The sequence below is a fragment of the Dermochelys coriacea genome, chromosome 11 (assembly GCF_009764565.3).
Source record: "Dermochelys coriacea isolate rDerCor1 chromosome 11, rDerCor1.pri.v4, whole genome shotgun sequence".
Taxonomy (NCBI): domain Eukaryota; kingdom Metazoa; phylum Chordata; order Testudines; family Dermochelyidae; genus Dermochelys; species Dermochelys coriacea.
The window spans coordinates 54,408,649-54,430,519 of record NC_050078.2 but is presented as its reverse complement, the minus strand read 5'-3'; the positions used below and the strand labels follow the sequence as shown (position 1 = coordinate 54,430,519).

The window sequence follows — 21,871 nt, the reverse complement described above, 5'->3', positions numbered from 1 at the left end:
TAGGGCTGTGGCTGCACCCTCTGGCTTGAAGTGGTTTCCATCATATGCAGGGTTTACAGTTTGGTTCAATGGCTCTCAGCACCCCCACTATCCAAATTGTTCCAACATCCCTGATGTTACCTTACTAAGAGACACAAGTTATTTGTATTTAAGGTGACCACTGCCACATCCCCAGAGTACCAGACATTCTAGTACTTCTGGGAACAGCCTAGGCCCACATCCACAGTGTGATCTCACGCACACAGAGCATGCCAGGTCATACTGGGAGGGCAGCATATTCTGAAAAATGGCATCCTCTGTGCATCCACTGACTCCACATGAACATAATGGACAAAACCATGTCTGGTTCTAAGTCACTACCAGACAGGGGACAATACATTAGAAAACTCGGACCGCCCACCTTAAAGCCAGACAAATGACCTCCCGATTTCTATTGTGGTAGTACCCAGAGGCCCCCCTCCGAAACGGAGTCAGAAAAACAGATGGGACCGTGCAGCTCAGGCACTCAGGAGTAGCTGAGCACACACGGAGTTTATAACAGTCTAAGGCCAAAGTTTACACATAGATGCCTCCACCTCGACACCTAAATAAATGTGACCTGATTTTCAGAGGCACTGAGCACCCGCAGCTCCAACTGAAGACAATGAGAGCTGTGGGTGCTCTGCACCACTGGAATAGGGGTGGAAATCACTCGCCTAGATACCGTAGAATGGATTTAGAACCCTACCCGCATTCAAGAACTGACTTTGGGAGAAATGCAGTAACGCTTCACCATAATATTTATCTATAACGCTGTTCAAGTTTGAATTCATGTATACAGAAGAAAAACTAATTCCTGGTGTGAGATAGCATTTATTTCTTAAAGTCTCCTCTGCAGCACTGATCACTGCAGCATCTATCCCAGTGCACCACCACAATGAATTTAGCTCCACACCCACCAGTCAGGTGTTATCCCAATTTTACAGATAAGGAATTGGAGGCCCATCAATTAAGGACCTGATTTATTTCCCATTTAAATCAATGGAGCCTTCCCACTGTCTTCAATGGGAGTCGAGTCAGACCTCCACTGATCTGGCCCATATCTCACATGAAGTCTGTCGGAGAGCTGGAATTAGAACCCTGGGCTGAGTACCATGCTCATGCCTTAGCCACAAAATCATAGAATATCAGGGTTGGAAGGGACCTCAGAAGGTCATCTAGTCCAACCCCCTGCTCAAAGCAGGACCAATCCCCAATTTTTGGCCCGGATCCCTAAATGGCCCCCTCAAGGATTGAACTCACAATCCTGGGTTTAGCAGGCCAATGCTCAAACCACTGAGCTATCTTCCTCCCCCAAAATCATCCCATCCTCCCTCTTTAACCACAAATTTCAACCTTAAAGATCAGTTTAGCAGAGAACTCTACCGGTTTGTCTGCCCACATACAACTGAACTCCTGTCTGGTTTGGGCAGGCTTCAGAATTTGCTCTGGAAAAGCAGAATTGGTTTTTACATACCAGTGTCTCTGATCAGCATGCATGGGCCAGACAAGCCCAGGAGTGCTCCACTCTGCAGTAGAGATACTACATAAACACACACAGAATGAATTTAGCACTGAGGTTTACTTCACTGCAAAATCCAAATGATTGTGGAGAAGAGTTTTGCCTTCATGTGTTGAGGCAAATGCTGGTATTTTACTCCATGCCTAACCTGCTTCACTATAAAATGAGCAACAGGGAAAAACCGTTTCTAAGCCAGGTTTATGTTTGTTTTTTAATGAAACCTATTTAAATACAGGAGGATTTTCCTGATGAAAAGCATCAGCCTATTTTAAATAAAAAGGTGAATTAAGTCCTTTAATATTCCCTAGGCCACATTCACCTCTAGTTTCTGATCCCTTTAAATGGAGCCTTGTTAGTTTAGTAAATATCTTTTTTGGGATTAAAAATTAATCTCACTTATGAGACACAGTGTGTGTGTATACATATTTTATATATCATACAAGAGATTAAAATGCATAATCCCCACTGAGGGGCATAGTCATTTCAAATACTCTGGAGCAGAGTTAAGAGGTTAGTAAGAATACTGACGAAACAGGTATTCACCCACGAAAGTTTATGCTCCAATACGTCCGTTAGTCTACAAGGTGCCACAGGACTCTTTGTTGCTTTTAACATGATTAAGGCTCAACCCAGGAAGTGCATCTTTCAAAATGAATTTTAAGAGCCATGATAAGTTGATATTCAACCCAGCTATCTAAGTTTTTCAGACAACTGTTCTATACCTATTTTAAGAGGGTACATTGTGTCTTCCAGTGGTGACTTCACACCTTTTCATATCACCAAGCTCCCTTATGTTTTTTTTCTGAAATAACTAGCTTCCCTGATAATCATTCAGAGACATACAAACAACGAGCAGAGCAGGGATGGGGGAGAGGGGAAGAACGCCTGCTAGATCAGCCAGTCCAACTCCTCACAGTACAGCTTCTAGGACTGTGTCTGCTCTAGTTTTAAAAATACTAAGTGATTGAACTTTGACCAGTCAGCAGGGAAGAATATTCTAGTCTAATAAAGATTCTTGATATTCATCTTAAATTTCCCCATGCTTAATTTCATCCCAATGCTCTTAAATTATACCAGCTGCCCTAAAATATACCCTTTTAATATATGTAGATTTATATTCCCCTTTAGAGCTTTGCCTTCACTACAGTGTTAGCTCAAGGTCTACCTCAAGTGTTGCCCCTAACCCAACTCCTCTGTAGCTCGGGTTAAAGCACCATTTAAACTCCAAAGTGGCTGACATGGGGGGAGGGGCAGGATGGGAGCTTGAATGCAGTTGACTCTCAAGCTAGTAATGCAGAGGGGACATACCTACTCCCTGCTGCTCATCCAATCACACTGTGCAGCTCCAATGTTATTTTACAGTGTGACTGCTCTCACTCAAGCTAGGCTAAATCAAGAGGAGTTAATTCAAGAATAGATAACTCCACAGCAAATACAAGCCCTTCGCCACCCCCTTTGAACAGTGTTTCCCTCGCTTTTAAAAACTAAGCCCATCCCTTCCTTTCTGGAAGAGGGAACAAATCCTACCCCTATTGAACCCCAGCATGTGATGTTAAAGGCCTGGTCTCCCCATATTACTTCCTCTTTCCTGAAAGTATGTACAACAGTTAACACTGATCTTTACAATACCATTGGCAACTAGGAAGTGAATGGGGCAGTTCGCACCTCAGCACTATCATTTCAGGCTCTCTACAAACTCAGGCAGACATTACTACACTAGTTACACTTGGGTCATGTTTTCAAGGTTCTTTCTGCAACCATTATTGCTAGAGATTGTTCTTTAAAAATGAAAACAGAGAATGGAGAATTGTCTGCTCAGCCCAATTAGTCCTTTGTGCTCTTCCACCCCTGGAGGGCATGCACATTTCAGGAAACGCTGCTGTGGCCAAACTATTGTCTCCTTGTCTGTAACTGGTTGATTCTGTATACGCAGCCCCAAACTGCACTGGCTAATTTATTTATTTTTTGTTCATCACACTACAAACTCATGTCTCATTACGATCATCTCTTTCCTTTTGTAGTTTACTGGTATTTAGAATTCGCCCCTTACTCACTAACTAGAGTAGCCCACATGCCCTCCAACCACCACCACCCTCCCCCCACTCAGCATTATTGAGCTAGATTGTGGGTGATCCTTACTGTCAACAGTGAACACCTCTGTGTGTGTGTGTGTGTGTGTGTGTGTGTGTGTGTGTGCGTGTGCGTGTAGCCCTACTGAACTCAATAGGACTTCACATGTGATGGTATTTCCCAATACAAAGGGTGGATAATCTACCTCCTTGTTCTTTTCTACCACCATTTCCCATTTCTTAAATCTCTTCTACTAGGTTTCTGCCCTGGCTCATATTAGCAGCTCCTCCCAAGTTGGTATCATTTGCAAATTTTGGAAGCAAATATTAAAATAGGCAGCTGACGAGGATTTGTTCCTACTTGCAGGTTTACTCCAGTAGGGGGAGCATCTGGATCAGGGAAGTCTATATCAAAGTAATTAACACCAGGGCAAACCACTAATGTGGACAGTGCAAAATGTGTCTTGCGCCCATGTGACTTACCAGGTTCTTACAATGTACCTCCACCACTGCAAAAAGGAAAACAGTACAGACAGGGCCTAGAATAAATACATCTGAAAGAATTAGGACAACTACTTGTAAATAAGGTCACCCAGCAAAAAAGGATTGAAAAATCATCCTTCAGTCATAGATTCATAGATTCATAGATACTAAGGTCAGAAGGGACCACTCTGATCATCTAGTCCGACCTCCTGCACAGCGCAGGCCACAGAATGTCACCCACCACTCCTATGAAAAACCTCACCCATGTCTGAGCTATTGAAGTCCTCAAATCATGGTTCAAAACTTCAAGGAGCAGAGAAGCCTCCCTCCAGTCAACCATGCCCCATGCTACAGAGGAAGGCGAAAAACCTCCAGGGCCTCTCCAATCTGCCCTGGAGGAAAATTCCTTCCCGACCCCAAATATGGCAATCAGCTAAACCCTGAGCATATGGGCAAGATTCACCAGCCAGATACCCAGGAAAGAATTTTCTATAGTAACTCAGATCCCATCCATCTAATATCCCATCTCAGGGGATTTGGCCTATTTACCCTGAATATTTAAAGATCAGTTACTTACCAAAATCCCATTATCCCATCATACCATCTCCTCCATAAACTTATCGAGTAGAATCTTAAAACCAGATAGATCTTTTGCCCCCACTGCTTCCCTTGGAAGGTTATTCCAAAACTTCACTCCTCTGATGGTTAAAAACCTTCGTCTGATTTCAAGTCTAAACTTCCTGGTGGCCAGTTTATACCCATTTGTTCTTGTGTCCACATTGGTGCTGAGCTTAAATAATTCCTCTCCCTCTCCTATATTCATCCCTCTGATATATTTATAGAGAGCAATCATATCTCCCCTCAACCTTCTTTTAGTTAGGCTAAACAAGCCAAGCTCCTTAAGTCTCCTTTCATAAGACAAGTTTTCCATTCCTCGGATCATCCTAGTAGCCCTTCTCTGTACCTGCTCCAGTTTGAATTCATCCTTTTTAAACATGGGAGACCAGAACTGCACACAGTATTCTAGGTGAGGTCTCACCAGTGCCTTGTATAACGGTACTAAAACCTCCTTATCCCTACTGGAAATGCCTCTCCTGATGCATCCCAAAACCGCATTAGCTTTTTTCACAGCCATATCACATTGGCAGCTCATAGTCATCCTATGATCAACCAATACTCCAAGGTCCTTCTCCTCTTCCGTTACTTCTAATTGATGCGTCCCCAGCTTATAACTAAAATTCTTGTTATTAATCCCTAAATGCATAACCTTACACTTCTCACTATTAAATTTCATCCTATTACTATTACTCCAGTTTACAAGGTCATCCAGATCCTCCTGTATAATATCCCGATCCTTCTCCGAATTGGCAATACCTCCCAGCTTTGTATCATCTGCAAACTTTATTAGCACACTCCCACTTTTTGTGCCAAGGTCAGTAACAAAAAGATTAAATAAGATTGGTCCCAAAACCGATCCCTGAGGAACTCCACTGGTAACCTCCCTCCAACCTGACAGTTCGCCTTTCAGTAGGACCCGTTGCAGTCTCCCCTTTAACCAATTCCTTATCCACCTTCTGATGTTCATATTGATCCCCATCTTCTCCAATTTAACTAATAATTCCCCATGTGGCACGGTATCAAATGCCTTACTGAAATCTAGGTAAATTAGATCCACTGCATTTCCTTTATCTAAAAAATCTGTTACTTTTTCAAAAAAGGAGATTAGGTTGGTTTGGCACGATCTACCTTTTGTAAAACCATGTTGTATTTTGTCCCATTTACCATTGACTTCAATGTCCTTAACTAATTTCTCCTTCAAAATTTTTTCCAGGACCTTGCATACTACAGATGTCAAACTAACTGGCCTGTAGTTACCTGGATCACTTTTTTTTCCTTTCTTAAAAATAGGAACTATATTAGCAATTCTCCAATCATTCGGTACTATTCCTGAGTTTACAGATTCATTAAAAATTCTTGCTAATGGGCTTGCAATTTCAGGTGCCAATTCCTTTAATATTCTTGGATGAAGATTATCTGGGCCCCCCGATTTAGTCCCATTAAGCTGTTTCAGTTTCGCTTCTACCTCTGATATGGTAATATCTACCTCTATATCCTCCTTCCCATTTGTCATGCTACCATTGTCCCCAAGATCCTCTTTAGCCTTATTAAAGACTGAGGCAAAGTATTTGTTTAGATATTGGGCCATGCCTAGATTATCTTTAACCTCCGCTCCATCCTCAGTGTTAAGCGGCCCCACTTCTTCCTTCTTAGTTTTCTTCTTATTTATATGGCTATAGAACCTTTTACTATTGGTTTTAATTCCCTTTGCAAGGTCCAACTCTACTCGACTTTTAGCCTCTCTGACTTTATCCCTACATCTACAGTCCAACACTTTACCCTTGCCCCTTCTGGAGGAGGTTTTCCAGTAAGCAGTGAGAGACTCCCTTTTCCAACGTTTCTTACCTACCTTACTCACCATTATAATCCTCTCTCATAACACTTATTCTCGCAAACTGGATTATGGTGCAAGACTTTTGCATTATAATTGTTTTAGCCTTTACGCCTGCAAAGGGCTCTCTGAAGAGTCCCACTGAAGTGAACTGGGGTCCACACTAGCATAAGGTAAACACATGGATCCCTTTGCAGGATCAGAGCCTTCTAAACTGGATGTGAACTTGCTAGGGAAAGTAGAACTTCTTCCTTTGACTTCTTGTCCCGAATTCATCACATGACCAGAGACTTGATGTTAATATCGTTAAACATATCAAAATTCACCTGGCTTCATATTGCAGAGATTTCCCCTGAAGAGAAGTAAAACTAAGTTAATAAAATTATGTTAGAACAATGTTAAAACAAATGATTAGACACTGAAGACAGGAATGCTACCAACCTTAAAAAAAAGCAAAGACCAATCTTCTTGCTTCATTTCTTTCAATCAGAGGTCATTTGCTTACACGAAGTCTTGGCAGCAGGTGTCCACATCCTGTGTTAAATTTACTAGCAGTAACCATTTCCATTTATCTCCCCACTGTATTTTCCACCGAATGCATCCAATGAAGTGAGCTGTAGCTCACAAAAGCTTATGCTCAAATAAATTTGTTAGCCGTTAAGGTGCCACAAGTACTCCATTTCCATTTTAACAGTCTGGTTAATGTAAGCACGATTAAGTGTTACCTTTTCTATTTAAAAGTGCAATGAACAAGAATACATGCTCTACCTTCTTAGTTTTCTGTTCCTTAAAGGAATTATTTGACTAAAGATAAACTGCATGTGTAAAGTTACAATCACATTCAGTACCTCACAACAATCCAGCAAATAAGGATTTGCCAGTATGCCATCATTCCTTGAGCTATTGTGAATATTAATATTTAAAACAAAACATACTGTGGAATCTTGAAGAGCACTAAGTTTTCTAGCTTGAGTATCACTTAAACACAATGTTTTTTAATGCCTGCTTCTCAGTTGAAAAGATGGGCTCTCCTTACAGTTCTTATTACCCAGGGACCTAAAGGAACATATATAGAAAGTGAGCCCAAACTGAATTCCATCCCTATTATAAAGGGTACCTAATGCTTTGCTAATAAAGGAACTACACACAAACTTTACAGTGCATATAAAATTCTTACAATAATTTTTAAAGGAAGTGGAATGGAAAAGTAAAGAGAGCTTCTATTTGAAGGTGGCACACCACCTCCACTTCCAACTTAAAACATTCCTCAAAGTTCACTTGGTGTTTTGTAGTTTCACAAGGTCTGTAAAGTCTGGACAACAGCATCCACTGATCACTATACTAGGAGTTACACGATTAGATTTTATTTAGTTTCTCAGAGTTTTGTCAATTTCAACCAGGAAGTATGAGTAGCATGACTATTTTACCAGTGCATACATATCTGCGTAGCTGTTTGCTGTATCTGAGGTAAATAGCCTTCAGACCTTTGGGCACAAAGATCTTTCTAAATGATGTCAAGAAGCTTTTAAAAGCTCGTGTTTTAAGCAAGCAGTGACTCTTTACACACAAAGGTTATCGACAAAGTAAAGGAAAGACCATTTCTGCTGTCACAAGCTCTGAAACTGGGCCATTTCAGAACACTGACATTCAAATATGACAAAACAGAAAGACAGTGGGGAAAATGACTTGTAAACACCAAGAATAGCTGAAAGCAGTCTAAAGAACTCAATGAAGTGGAATGACTTCACAGTGACAACTTCCACTTCAAAACAGGCTTCTCTGTCGTGAAATCTCTAAGGCTTGACCAAAAGAAATTTATGTCTGTCAACATGGTTAGTGCAACTTTTATTTAAGAAGTCAGCTTCAAGAAAAGAGTCTAACAAATAAAGAGGGAATCCAATAAGTCATCTTACAGCTTCTGAATTGTTTCCAAACCTGATCCAAAGCACAGAAATTGAATCAGTTTACTCTGTGGATCATTTGTTGCTATGTGATCTAGTATCAAGAATCTTACAGTGGGGATGAAAACTGCACCCGTTTTGTTTAGAGGTGGTAGTGGTTGTGTCAAAAGTTCATACAGAGATAATTCATGTTATATAAAAGGGAATAAAAATACTTGTTTTGAAAAATAAATTAACATCTTATGGCATTGGAAGTGCTGCTTTATGGTAGGCTAGTACTTTTGTACACCTGAAAGTATATCGTTGAATCTAATAAGTATTTTGTTTGAACATAAGTGTTAAAAGCAGGCATTCAAAAGGCCAGGTGGTGGCTATCTTCCTGAAGAGTTAGATGTATAGCATTAAACATGCGAACAGCAGAATCCCTGGCACCTTGTTCTCTACTGGTGACTTTGGAGTTTCCACAATTCGGGAAAAGCACGAAGTTACTTTTCCTCAAGACTGAAGTCACCACAAGGACAGTAAGAAATGCCCTTTGTAATTTAGAGCTTTCCCTCCTATTATTTACCTTGTGTGCCAAATGGTTGCAGCTTTCCTTGAGGACTGTTTGGCATATTAGGCATGACTTTCTTCTTTAAAGAGTTACTGTAGCAGGAGAAATAATTTACACTTTTTGGCAACAAAAGCTAAGCGATTATTGTTCAATTACTCAACATCTCTTTACCGTAGCCAACTGAAATCTCTTGGAGTTACCCATCCTTTGATTTAAGCGGCGCTACTACCTGCTGACATTGACCAATTTTGGGGCACTTATTGCTTTAGCAGGTCATTTCCGTTTTAAACAGGAGACCTGACTGCGTAGGGCATCTCAGCCCCTCAGTACACTCACACAATTCCCGTTAGCCCTCACGGAAGTCACGTATATGAACTATTGGACATGATAGATCCCTTAAGGCTATATGGCTATCAGAAGAAACAGAGCAACCAAAAAAACCCCAAAATTAATGTCCAACTAAAATTTGCTCCCATTTTTTAAAAATTCACCCCAGTTGAATTCACACTTTTACCCGGGCTCTCAAATACCTCCCCCCCTCCCCAATTTCTGAGATTGTAAGCAGCTTCACCACGTTTTCTTGAAGAAAGCAAGTCACTTTGCTCCATAGACCATAAAGAAAAAACACTAACAAAGGACAAACTTTTTCACAGTTAACCATAAATAAAAGTGCATTCAGTGTTCAAGTCGGGCGTATAGTTTAAGCAAGTTGAACAACCACATTTGGCACAGTCATCTTTTAAAGGCTCTGCGTGGGTCCCTCCCATTATTTACTGCGGTTAGAAGGGGCTGAATATTACTAGATGCTGGGATTGGTGGATTTACAGGTCCTCGTCCATTGGCTCTCCCAGTGCCTGCATAGGAGTGGGCATGATTGTAGGCCAATGGGAATCCACTGGATTCAGGTCCCGTTTGCAAACCATTTCCTAAAAAGACAGTAAAATTTTAATCACAAGTTCCACACTTTGAAATCACTGCTCTTCTGTGCAAACAGCCTTCGAATTCTGCATGGCTACTATATAACTACGCAACACTGAGCTTTAGGATGGGGAGCAAAGTCAGGAGACCTCAGAACTCCAAATCACAGCCAGCTTTTTCCAACAATAGCTCCACAGCGATGACTGAAGCAAGAAGGCTGCAGGCAGTTCGTGCTGCTATGATGTGGCATCGCATTCTTGGAGGGAGGGACGGAGGGAAATAACACCAGAAAGAGCAGAAGGAAAGCAGTCAGTACAGGACTTGTCCCACCCCATCCCACCAAACACACAGAGAGAGAAAGAACAGTTTTGTGTGAAGCTGCTGTAGGGAGTGACAGCTGGTACAATGCTTAGGACAAAACACATGAAGGCTGAAAAGGCAAAAACAGTACGGTAGGTTGGGGAGGGAGAAAATTAAAGATTGCACAGAAGCAGGAAGAAGGATAATGAGAATCAAGGAAAGAAGCAGGTCTCAAAATATAAGTGTGAATGCAATGAAATCAGGACAGTCCACCACCCAAAATGACTGGGTCATGAGTAGGTGGCTACCCAGCAATTAGGCTGACAGAGGACTTGCCCCACCCTGGTATTAAGGCAACCAAAAATTGGCTTCAGAGTACCACCCTTATTTGCTCAGCAGAAGTTTTTATACTTGAAGGAGCGGAAAGGACTCAAAGAAGTGAGATGGGAGAAGTGAAAATCTGCTCCCAAAGAGAAAACTGACAGTCACTGAGAAACGTCACCGGTCTTGTCGATTGTTTCAGTTTGAGCTCAGACAATTTGTTGCCAGCAACAACTCTTGGATACACAATACTAGGTTTTGATTATTGTATGCACCCATTATGTAACCCCTAGGGGAAAGATGCAAGTGAGCTTTACACCCACTCCAAGACCTCGGATGCATTTTCTTATCGAAGCACAATTGCTTTCAGTACAGTGCTGACACAAACCTATCCTTGCACTCTAATCTTTCTATTGCATAAGAGTTCAGGTCTCTGCCTTTCTTCCCAGTTTAGGAAGTAACCCGCCAGGAAACGTGTGACTATTTAGAGTCAGCGTTTAAGGCCAGAAGAGACCACCAGATTATCTCGTCTGACCTCCTGCATATCAAACGCCACCAACCCCACCCAGCACCTGCATACTGAACCCAACATAATGTTCACTGTGGAGCAGCACAAGATTAGGATTAATTACCTCTGGTTAAGTATTAAGTACAAATTTAAAACCATGTCTGGTTTAGTTCTGCCCCTTTACGTTCAATAAGCAGCAGTGTGTTGAAAGCCGGGAGTGGAATTTTCAGAAGTACCTACGTGATTTAGGATCATGAGTCACATTAACGAAGTCAGTGTGAAGTGTGCTCTTACGTGACTTGGCACCTGAGAAAAGTCCTGCCTGAATAATTACTAGTAGGGCCAATCCTGAACACATTTACGATGGAAATATTGGTTTGAGGAAAGTTACTTTAAAATGTGCAAAAGTGCTTGCAGAATTTGGCCCTAGCTCAATGCCAGAACTCCACATTTTGCCCTTAGAATGTAAAACCCTACGTTTCTCAACACTGAAAAAACAAGAATGAATCTAAGAGTTTAAAGTGTTTCTCGTCCTTTCACTTCCACAAAATAAAACAAACAAACAAAAAAAAACTTACCCACTGGCCCGAAAGTATAAGTACCCAAATTACTTGATGAAGAACTATTATTCTGTTCACCCTGTGCCTTCAGAGAAATATAGAGAGAAAAAATATGGGTCAGACACAAACTTCTTTGTGTTACAGAGAGGAATTGAATTTGTTGCACATGTTTTTGCACCAGATACAATGAGATCCCCTCACCACTCTCCTACAGTTATTTACCACATCATTGCCATTTTTCTCTATGTCTTCTATGTGCTTCCTTGAGCACCGTTTTAAAAGCCCGAAATCTTACTAGCCTGAAGTACTCAGATCAAAGAATATTTTATGCAAGAGAACCCCAGGAAGTTTAACATACCAGCTTGTTGTGCTGCCCAAGGTGGTCTGAGCTGGGCTCACTGAAGTTTGGCACTTCCGAGTATACCATACAAAACCTGAAAAGAAAACAAGAGCGTGAGGAGAGCAACAGAAGAGTTTTTCATAAGGAGTTAGGAGAAAGTTCTTCGGTTTTTCCAACGGGAATGGACACTTTGTACCTCCACACTACTAAGACGTAAGTAAACCAGGCTCCAATCCTACAAAGGGAGCCCCTCCAAAGCATAAGAGACCAGGATGGCTCTTTGATTCTTTTGAAGGATCAGGGCCTAAGATGTCAAGTTTCCTTGCTCAGGTTGTTTCAGTCAAGCAGTCAGAACACCTAGTATGCCTGCCTAGCACCCTATTAACATTAAAGAGGAGTTCAAGAATCTCAGGAGGATACTAAAATTCATATCGTCCTTTTCAACTTAGTGGCACCTAGTGAGGGAACAGACCTATTCACTACAGCATGTAAATAGGGGGTGGGGAGGAAGAGGAGAGACTGGGATCATAGAACTTTGTGAGGTAAAATTGCTGTCCCAAACCACTTAAACTGGCAGCTGGTCCGGACTCATGCTGTGGGCCAGAATTAAGAAAAGTCAAGACAAGGATTTCACCTTAATCCAAGCCTGTTATAGAGCAACACCCGTTCAAAAGTTGTACAGAGGGGCCGAATCATTTGGCCTGAAAGGGACTCTCCAGTGTATTCCTTTGCATCGCACCTAGCTGGACTTTGTTATTCTTGAACCATCCAGTAGATGGGGTGTCAAGTCCTGAAACCTCTGAGGTGTTGGGGGCAGGGGCTGTCTTTTTATTCTCTGTTTGTACAGAACCTAGCATAATGGGGCCCTGGGCAATGACTTGGGCTCTGAGATGTTTTGATAACACAAGTAAACCCTCTCTAGTGGGGACATTTCAGAATCATTCGCCTAATCAGAAAGAAATAGGTCCTTCATCAAGTATTTTTCTGACTGCATCTTAAGCTTGTCACTTGCATTTGTTCTTCTTGAATAAGGAATAGCTGATCTCTTACTTCTTTACAGCAACCTTTAACAGTCTAAGAAAATGATCTTGGTCCTGTCTCAAATTCTCTTAACCTTTCTTCACCATCATGTTGCTCATTCTGTGATCAATCTGATACAGGACTTAAAATAAGGCCTCAAAACAAACAGATTATTCAAACTGAGCTAGAAGAGCAGAGCAGAATGAATAATTGCCTAGCTCATTTTACACACTGTTCTCCTATCCTTACGACCCACAGACAGCAGGGAGGGAGGCTGAGAGGATGATCCCTTTAGCACAACAGGGTGGAACTCATGATCACCGCAGTGCGTGTAAGCTCACACTGCAGCTGCCTGCACTGTACCTAGCCTATGGATAAACAGAGGATTCCCAAGTTTTCAGTGCTGCAAGTCCTTGAACACGAATATGTGCTAACCCAAGAAGAGAGGTTTTATACCAGGAACTTGTCTGTTCTGTAAAACCGTCGGTAGATTGTACCTACAGAAAATGGCAGCCAAAGTCCAGTAGATACCCTCCCTTCCAAGCACACTCCAGTGAAACAGGCCAACAGCCTACTGCTCTTTGCCACAACCAACCATATAACCACTGACAGGAGCAAGCAACTTACTGGCCTCCGTTAGAGTGAAGACTGGTAACAGCACTAAATCTCCATTTTGCTTTTTTTCCTCCTCCCATCAAATCCTCCTAATAAGACCCACACAAGTTTACACTTCCCACGACCCACTGTCAAGGACAATGCTTGACCAAGTACAACAGATGAGTACAAAGCGTGATACTTACTCCCCAATTTTCTGTAGCTCGCCTCCTCTTCCTGTGTAAAGCGTCAGACATCCTTTCCACAGAGAGGCATACCTAGCCAAAAGAGTACCAATAACGTGTAAAACACTAGAAAATGATCAGCAGAATGTTCTCTGCTAACCAATATGGAATATTAACATTGAAAGAGATTTTGAAGAACTAGACCTGTCTAGTGGATGTTCTGTACCAGCAGAAATAGAGTGGCTAGAATTCCCAGACTAAAATTCTCAGATTCCCTAAGATTATTTTACTCCAGAAGTTTCTAGTTCCTAATGTATTTTCTGCTTCTACAAACAGCTGTTGAAAGCCCCATTAATTTGTTTGGATCTTCAAAACAGGCTAACAGCCACATCAGACTAGCATCAAGTCTGCCACAGCTATACCACTCTGGACAGGCCTTTCTGCTAGCCAAGTGCCATCCTTCCCGTCAGGCAGAAGGCAGACACATTTTGCCAGGACCACTGTCCACATCACCTTGCAGCCCAGCCAACTGACTGACATACACAGTGTTATTTCTGCAGAATACTGGAGTGTTAATTCTGCAAGAGGGGAACCAGAGTGGATTTGCCTCTGTTCCATTGTAGAAAACAAGGCACACTGAATGTGTTAGACAACATTCAATGGCTCAAGAAGAAAAACTAACTGCTTAATTTTTAGTTTAAGAGTTATCAGATGTAGTAGGTAGCAGCAAAATATATATTTACCCTTGAGAATCAAGTGATATGCAGAAATAAAATGCAATCATTTTCAGTATGTGGAAATACACACTTGGAGATAGCATGAGGGTACCTTTGTCCAACTTGGCCGTTTACAGTAGCATTTGACTTCAAGGATTGAAATTAAGTTATACAGAAATAAAGACAAGCAGTTCAGTTGTACTGAACCTACATGTGAGAAACGTTACAAGGCTTGCAAAAGAGAGGCACAAATAAACAGAGGAAGAACCCTAACAAAAGGGGATGGATGGTCTTCTTGCTAAAACACCAAACTGGGACTGGTTTCATCCCCAGCCCTGACAGAGATGTCCTTTGTAACTGTGGCCAAGTTACTTCATCTCGCTGTGCTTTTACTTCCCCAGCGATAAAGTACGGAGAATAATTCTTCCGCCCACCCTTTGTCTGATCTAGTTAGACTGAACACGCTTTGGTACAGGAATTGACATTCCCTTCACAGCGCTTAGCACCCTGGGACCCCAGTCTCAGCCACATTGTAGTACAAATATAATAAAATCAAAAAATATCACTTCCTCCTGTAAGCAGCACACAAAATAAAATCTCAATTAAAAAAATGTAAGTGCCCTATTCCCGTCAAACATAGTATTCAACCATCTCTAAATAAGGTGCAATATCAGTGGCCTTGCACTTAACATTTCACCTTTTGCTTGGAACAAGATTTCTTTTATGCTGATTTTAATGGCTGGGTAGTTTTGTCTTATAACATGAAGGAAAAGAAGTGTTATGTAAGCTAAAGGGATATCAATCTCCCATATACAATATACAGGAGAAAAACCCAAGACACTGACGGATTAACAACTTCACAGAATTTCCAACACCACAGGGTTTTTCCATTGGCACAAGTTTTCAGTTCATAAAATGAGAAGGGTTGGCCATAAATCACCAGTCTGAATACAGAAACTTAAGTGTTTAGAATTTTGAAATATTATCTGCTACATTGTCCTACCCATGTACAACAAACAATAGGGAACACATGAGATAATGTCTGTTAATGCAGTGAAATCCCTCTAGACTTGGAATTCAGCACAGAAAGAAAGAAATGGAAGTTTTTATACACAGAGATTGTGCCTAGCTAAGGGTAACTATTTTTAACAGTGACCAGACTGAAGAAATCAGATTACCCCATATATGTAAAATTTTAAATACACTGCAACAGCAATGTCATGCCAATTAATCCTGAGTTAAATACAAAAGTGGAAACTATGCTGGAACAGAGTCGACAGTTCTTAATGCAACTTGTACACCAGTATAAAGTGAAAGAGAATACGTTGTAAAATAAGGGCCAAAGTCAGATCTTTGCACCTGCCATTCAAATCCACTGTCTCCCATGAATGTGCACTGGTGCAAATGAGGACATAATTTGGTCCTAAATAAGTAGAACTGATGCTATGTCATGGCTTTATGTCTTGCAAGAGGTTCTTGTTTTTCCATAGTATGGACCACATTAATACAGATTATCTTGTGAGCCATCTGTCATCCCATTCACTCCCCCAGAGAACACTGTGGCAACTATAATAATTTATTTACAAAGAAATATGATATGAACAGTTACAACCAACACTAGTAACTTGGTTTTACACAGTATAGGCAGAAGTTTTTTGAAGCGGTCTAGGTAAAGTTTAGCAAAGATAGCTGTAATCTTCAAGGATTCTGAAAACACATTGGATGTCAACTTCCAAAATTTTAAACAGATATTATTTGAGTCCGTAACTAATAATGAAGATTTACTTCTGACTTTTCTTTTGTAAATCTGAACAAAAATAACTGCAGAAATTCTGGTGGGGATATTCATTTCTTTCATCCCCAACACAGAAATTACGTGAAAAAAATCAACCATTATGCCACTAACAATGACTCCATTGTAGAAACATTCTCAATTTTTATAACTATTGAGTAAAGAAGTTTATGTGTTTTTAAAGAATCTCTGAACATTTGAAACCAAAATACTTATGCGTGTTGGGCTGCCAAATGAGAATAAGAAAGTGAAATTGACTAAAAAGAAAAATGAAAGTGACTAGTCTCTTGCGATTGTGTAAGAGAAGTCGAGAATAAGAGGTTAAAAGTAGTTTTAAATTGTTTCAGTTTCATAATTTAGTGTCAGTGGGAGCATATTGTAAAACTTGAACACATGTAACCTGGCAGTGTCCCATTATATTGTAGCCATTACACATGAACAAAATACTGTATTTTATAACAACATTAATTAATTTTTTTTAAAAAAAGAAAAGGAGTACTTGTGGCACCTTAGAGACTAACAAATTTATTAGAGCATAAGCTTTCGTGAGCTACAGCTCACTTCATCGGATGCATTTGGTGGAAAAAACAGAGGAGAGATTTATATACACACACACAGAGAACATGAAACAATGGGTTTATCATACACACTGTAAGGAGAGTGATCACTTAAGATAAGCCATCACCAACAGCAGGGGGGGGAAAAGGAGGAAAACCTTCCATGGTGACAAGCAGGTAGGCTAATTCCAGCAGTTAACAAGAATATCAGAGGAACAGTGGGGGGTGGGGTGGGGGGGAGAAATACCATGGGGAAATAGTTTTACTTTGTGTAATGACTCATCCATTCCCAGTCTCTATTCAAGCCTAAGTTAATTGTATCCAGTTTGAAATTAATTCCAATTCAGCAGTCTCTCGTTGGAGTCTGTTCTTGAAGCTTTTTTGTTGAAGGATAGCCACTCTTAGGTCTGTGATCGAGTGACCAGAGAGATTGAAGTGTTCTCCAACTGGTTTTTGAATGTTATAATTCTTGACGTCTGATTTGTGTCCATTCATTCTTTTATGTAGAGACTGTCCAGTTTGGCCAATGTACATGGCAGAGGGGCATTGCTGGCACATGATGGCATATATCACATTGGTAGATGCGCAGGTGAACGAGCCTCTGATAGTGTGGCTGATGTGATTAGGCCCTATGATGGTATCCCCTGAATAGATATGTGGACAGAGTTGGCAACGGGCTTTGTTGCAAGGATAGGTTCCTGGGTTAGTGGTTCTGTTGTGTGGTGTGTGGTTGCTGGTGAGTATTTGCTTCAGATTGGGGGGCTGTCTGTAAGCAAGGACTGGTCTGTCTCCCAAGATCTGTGAGAGTGATGGGTCGTCCTTCAGGATAGGTTGTAGATCCTTGATGATGCGTTGGAGAGGTTTTAGTTGGGGGCTGAAGGTGATGGCTAGTGGCGTTCGGTTGTTTTCTTTGTTGGGCCTGTCCTGTAGTAGGTGACTTCTGGGTACTCTTCTGGCTCTGTCAATCTGTTTCTTCACTTCAGCAGGTGGGTATTGTAGTTGTAGGAATGCATGATAGAGATCTTGTAGGTGTATGTCTCTGTCTGAGTGGTTGGAGCAAATGCGGTTATATCGTAGCGCTTGGCTGTAGACAATGGATCGAGTGGTATGATCTGGATGAAAGCTAGAGGCATGTAGGTAGGAATAGCGATCAGTAGGTTTCCGATATAGGGTGGTGTTTATGTGACCATCGCTTATTAGCACCATAGTGTCCAGGAAGTGGATCTCTTGTGTGGACTGGTCCAGGCTGAGGTTGATGGTGGGATGGAAATTGTTGAAATCATGGTGGAATTCCTCAAGGGCTTCTTTTCCATGGGTCCAGATGATGAAGATGTCATCAATGTAGCGCAAGTAGAGTAGGGGCATTAGGGGACGAGAGCTGAGGAAGCGTTGTTCTAAGTCAGCCATAAAAATGTTGGCATACTGTGGGGCCATGCGGGTACCCATCGCAGTGCCGCTGATTTGAAGGTATACATTGTCACCAAATGTGAAATAGTTATGGGTCAGGACAAAGTCACAAAGTTCAGCCACCAGGTTAGCCGTGACATTATCGGAGATACTGTTCCTGACGGCTTGTAGTCCATCTTTGTGTGGAATGTTGGTGTAGAGGGCTTCTACATCCATAGTGGCTAGGATGGTGTTTTTAGGAAGATCACCAATGGACTGTAGTTTCCTCAGGAAATCGGTGGTGTCTCGAAGATAGCTGGGAGTGCTGGTAACGAAGGGCCTGAGGAGGGAGTCTACATAGCCAGACAATCCTGCTGTCAGGGTGCCAATGCCTGAGATGATGGGGCGTCCAGGATTTCCAGGTTTATGGATCTTGGGTAGCAGATAGAATACCCCAGGTCGGGGCTCCAGGGGTGTGTCTGTGCGGATTTGTTCTTGTGCTTTTTCAGGGAGTTTCTTGAGCAAATGCTGTAGTTTCTTTTGGTAACTCTCAGTGGGATCAGAGGGTAATGGCTTGTAGAAAGTGGTGTTGGAGAGCTGTCTAGTAGCCTCTTGTTCATACTCCGACCTATTCATGATGACGACAGCACCTCCTTTGTCAGCCTTTTTGATTATGATGTCAGAGTTGTTTCTGAGGCTGTGGATGGCACTGTGTTCTGCATGGCTGAGGTTATGGGGTAAGCGATGCTGCTTTTCCACAATTTCAGCTCGTGCACGTCGGCGGAAGCAGTCTATGTAGAAATCCAGGCTGCTGTTTCGACCTTCAGGAGGAGTCCACCCAGAATCCTTCTTTTTGTAGTGTTGGCAGGAAGGTCTCTGTGGGTTAATATGTTGGTCAGAGGTGTGTTGGAAATATTCCTTGAGTCTGAGACGTCGAAAATAGGATTCTAGGTCACCACAGAACTGTATCATGTTCGTGGGGGTGGAGGGGCAAAAGGAGAGGCCCCGAGATAGGACAGATTCTTCAAAGCTTCAAAAACAGACTCCAACGAGAGACTGCTGAATTGGAATTAATTTGCAAACTGGATACAATTAACTTAGGCTTGAATAGAGACTGGGAATGGATGAGTCATTACACAAAGTAAAACTATTTCCCCATGGTATTTCTCCCCCCCCACCCCACCCCCCACTGTTCCTCTGATATTCTTGTTAACTGCTGGAATTAGCCTACCTGCTTGTCACCAAGGAAGGTTTTCCTCCTTTCCCCCCCTGCTGTTGGTGATGGCTTATCTTAAGTGATCACTCTCCTTACAGTGTGTATGATAAACCCATTGTTTCATGTTCTCTGTGTGTGTGTATATAAATCTCTCCTCTGTTTTTTCCACCAAATGCATCCGATGAAGTGAGCTGTAGCTCACGAAAGCTTATGCTCTAATAAATTTGTTAGTCTCTAAGGTGCCACAAGTACTCCTTTTCTTTTTGCGAATACAGACTAACACGGCTGCTACTCTGAAACCTGTAATTTTTTTTACTAACTTCTACTCCCAGTTTTCCTGCCATTTCCATTAAATCCACTGTGAAGCAGACTACCTTCTCAGTGTTGCTTAAAGATAATTATCCCCTCCGTTTTCTATGAGCACAGTGCTACAGAAGAAAAGTGTTAAAATAAGAACATGGTTTTGATTTCACTCTCTGCATCCCTATCTTGAATGAACAGATCAAGAAAACTTTGTCATCCCCCCAAAATAGAATGTGAAACTTAAGAAAAGCACAGGAAAGCTCTTAAATACCAGATTCTCATCTGAACAGCTTCTAGTGAAATACAGACAAGTGACTGAGATGCAGACAGAGTGCTCTACAAATCTCATTAATCTGTGTGTTAGGTTTGAGGGTTGGGGGGAGGGGAGGCAAGGAGAGATCCTGCGGTTTTAATTTGATGATAGATCACAGGCTGCTGCCAGTGCATCAAGGAAGCAGTCCAAAATAGGCAAGCTGTGTCATGTTGCTTCTTTCGCAGAGGAAGCCAAACGCTATTTAGAATTCAAACCCTTTTCTTTAGTAATAGAGAAGATTTTTCCACATTCACTACATTTCCAAAGTAAAGACACTGTTCCTTCAGATCTTATCCACCCCACTGTAAAGTATAGAAATGGTTAACAACAAGATCATTGAGCAACAAGTTTTTTAAATAGCCAACAGTGAAAGGAGAGGCTGAGCTAAGCGTATCCTGTCCCCACCCCATACATACCCTTTGGTCAATCGAATAATGTCCCCTGGCTGTATGAGACTTCCGATTTCATCCCACACTGAAATTGTGATGCTGCCAGTTTTGTCTGCTACTTTACAGGATCTCACCTCATGTCCATCTTTGGTTTTGGTAACTCGCCCTGTATGGGGAATTTAAATAAACAATAAAACTTACAAACTGGAAGAATTCGTGCTGTCTGAAAATGAAAAAAAAATAGTTTAGATGTTTTAGAGAGTTATTCCCCTAGTGTAATGGACCCTTTATACTAATAAGATCAAGATTATTAATGCAACATAAACAGACAAGTATCTTCAGCGCAGGATAAATGGAGTTAAATTAATTTCACGATGGGATTCTCTCCCTTGCCTAGTTGCCTGAACGAGAAATCTTATTTTAAAATAAGATAGGAAAAAGGGAGCAAAGGAGGCTTCCGCCCTGCAAGGGAGCCGCTCTTGCTTCCCCTGGACGTGTGCCCACGTGTCGGGAGTCAGCACAGCACAAATGTAACTTCTCCTACCCCAGGAAGGAGAGGAAGGGGGGGGGGAGGGGAGAGACATGGCTCACAGGGACCCACTTACCGATTTCCAGCACAATAAAGACGACATTTAAGTTTTTCAGTCCGGGTTTTATGTCTTTTATAAAGTGGTATATGTCGTTTGCCATGCTCATGCTGCTGCTGAGGAAGAGGAGGACACAGGTGCTGGGGCAGACTGAGCAGGACAAAGCATCCCTCAGGAGAGAAGGAGAGTCAGGGTGACCGGCCCAGGGTTGGGGGGGGGGAGTGTGTACACTTGGGGGGGGCAGCTCTCAACCCGAATTAACAGACAGCAGGAGCACGCGGAGCAGCCTTTTACAGCTTGAAGGTGAAGGCGATGGGATGAGGCTGGGCACTGTGATTTTTCAGGCACGGAGACTGGTCAGCTGCAGCTGCTGCCCCCACTGGTGAAAGCCGGAGGTGGGGGGGGCAGCCCTGGCTTCTGGTCCCCCTTCTCACAGCACCGAGCCCCAGCGCTCTCCCCGCCTGCTAGTGTGTTACAACAGCTCGGCAGTCAGCAAGTGCGCCCCGCGTGCTGCCCTGCTCAGGCGGGCACCCTCCGTCCCCGTCCCCGTCCCCTCCTCCAGCTGCAACGCCAACGAAGCCTGTGCGCTCCTGCGCCCGCCCCTTTTATAGCCGGGCGGGCGGGCCCATCTCCCTCATCCCGCGGGGGCCGAGAAAAGAGAACCGGGAATGGGGGCAGGACAGAGCCAATCCCACGGAGCCTTAGCTTCGAGCCGCCTGCTCGGGGCTACAGCAGTCGCGCCTCCCCCGACCCCCTCTCCGGGACGCATTCACGGAGGAGGCGGGGGAGGCGCGTGGAATGGAAGCGGCCGCGGCACGCGGAGCCGTCAGAATGGAACTCAATGTGAGCCACTGCTCCGAGCGAGTTGCTG

The 21,871-nt window shown here is 42.5% G+C and overlaps 1 protein-coding gene across 1 annotated transcript; it reads right to left on the bottom strand.

Annotated features, from left to right (window-relative positions):
* Positions 1 to 8,369: 8,369 nt before the first annotated feature.
* Positions 8,370 to 21,861, bottom strand: NABP1 (nucleic acid binding protein 1). Its single transcript, XM_038421885.2, has 6 exons — positions 21,019 to 21,861; positions 20,441 to 20,579; positions 13,763 to 13,834; positions 11,961 to 12,036; positions 11,621 to 11,687; positions 8,370 to 9,921 (listed from the first exon to the last, which is right to left on the bottom strand). The coding sequence occupies exons 1-6, from the start codon at positions 21,107 to 21,109 to the stop codon at positions 9,728 to 9,730; spliced, it is 639 nt and encodes a 212-aa protein (XP_038277813.1). The 5' UTR covers positions 21,110 to 21,861; the 3' UTR covers positions 8,370 to 9,727.
* Positions 21,862 to 21,871: the final 10 nt, after the last annotated feature.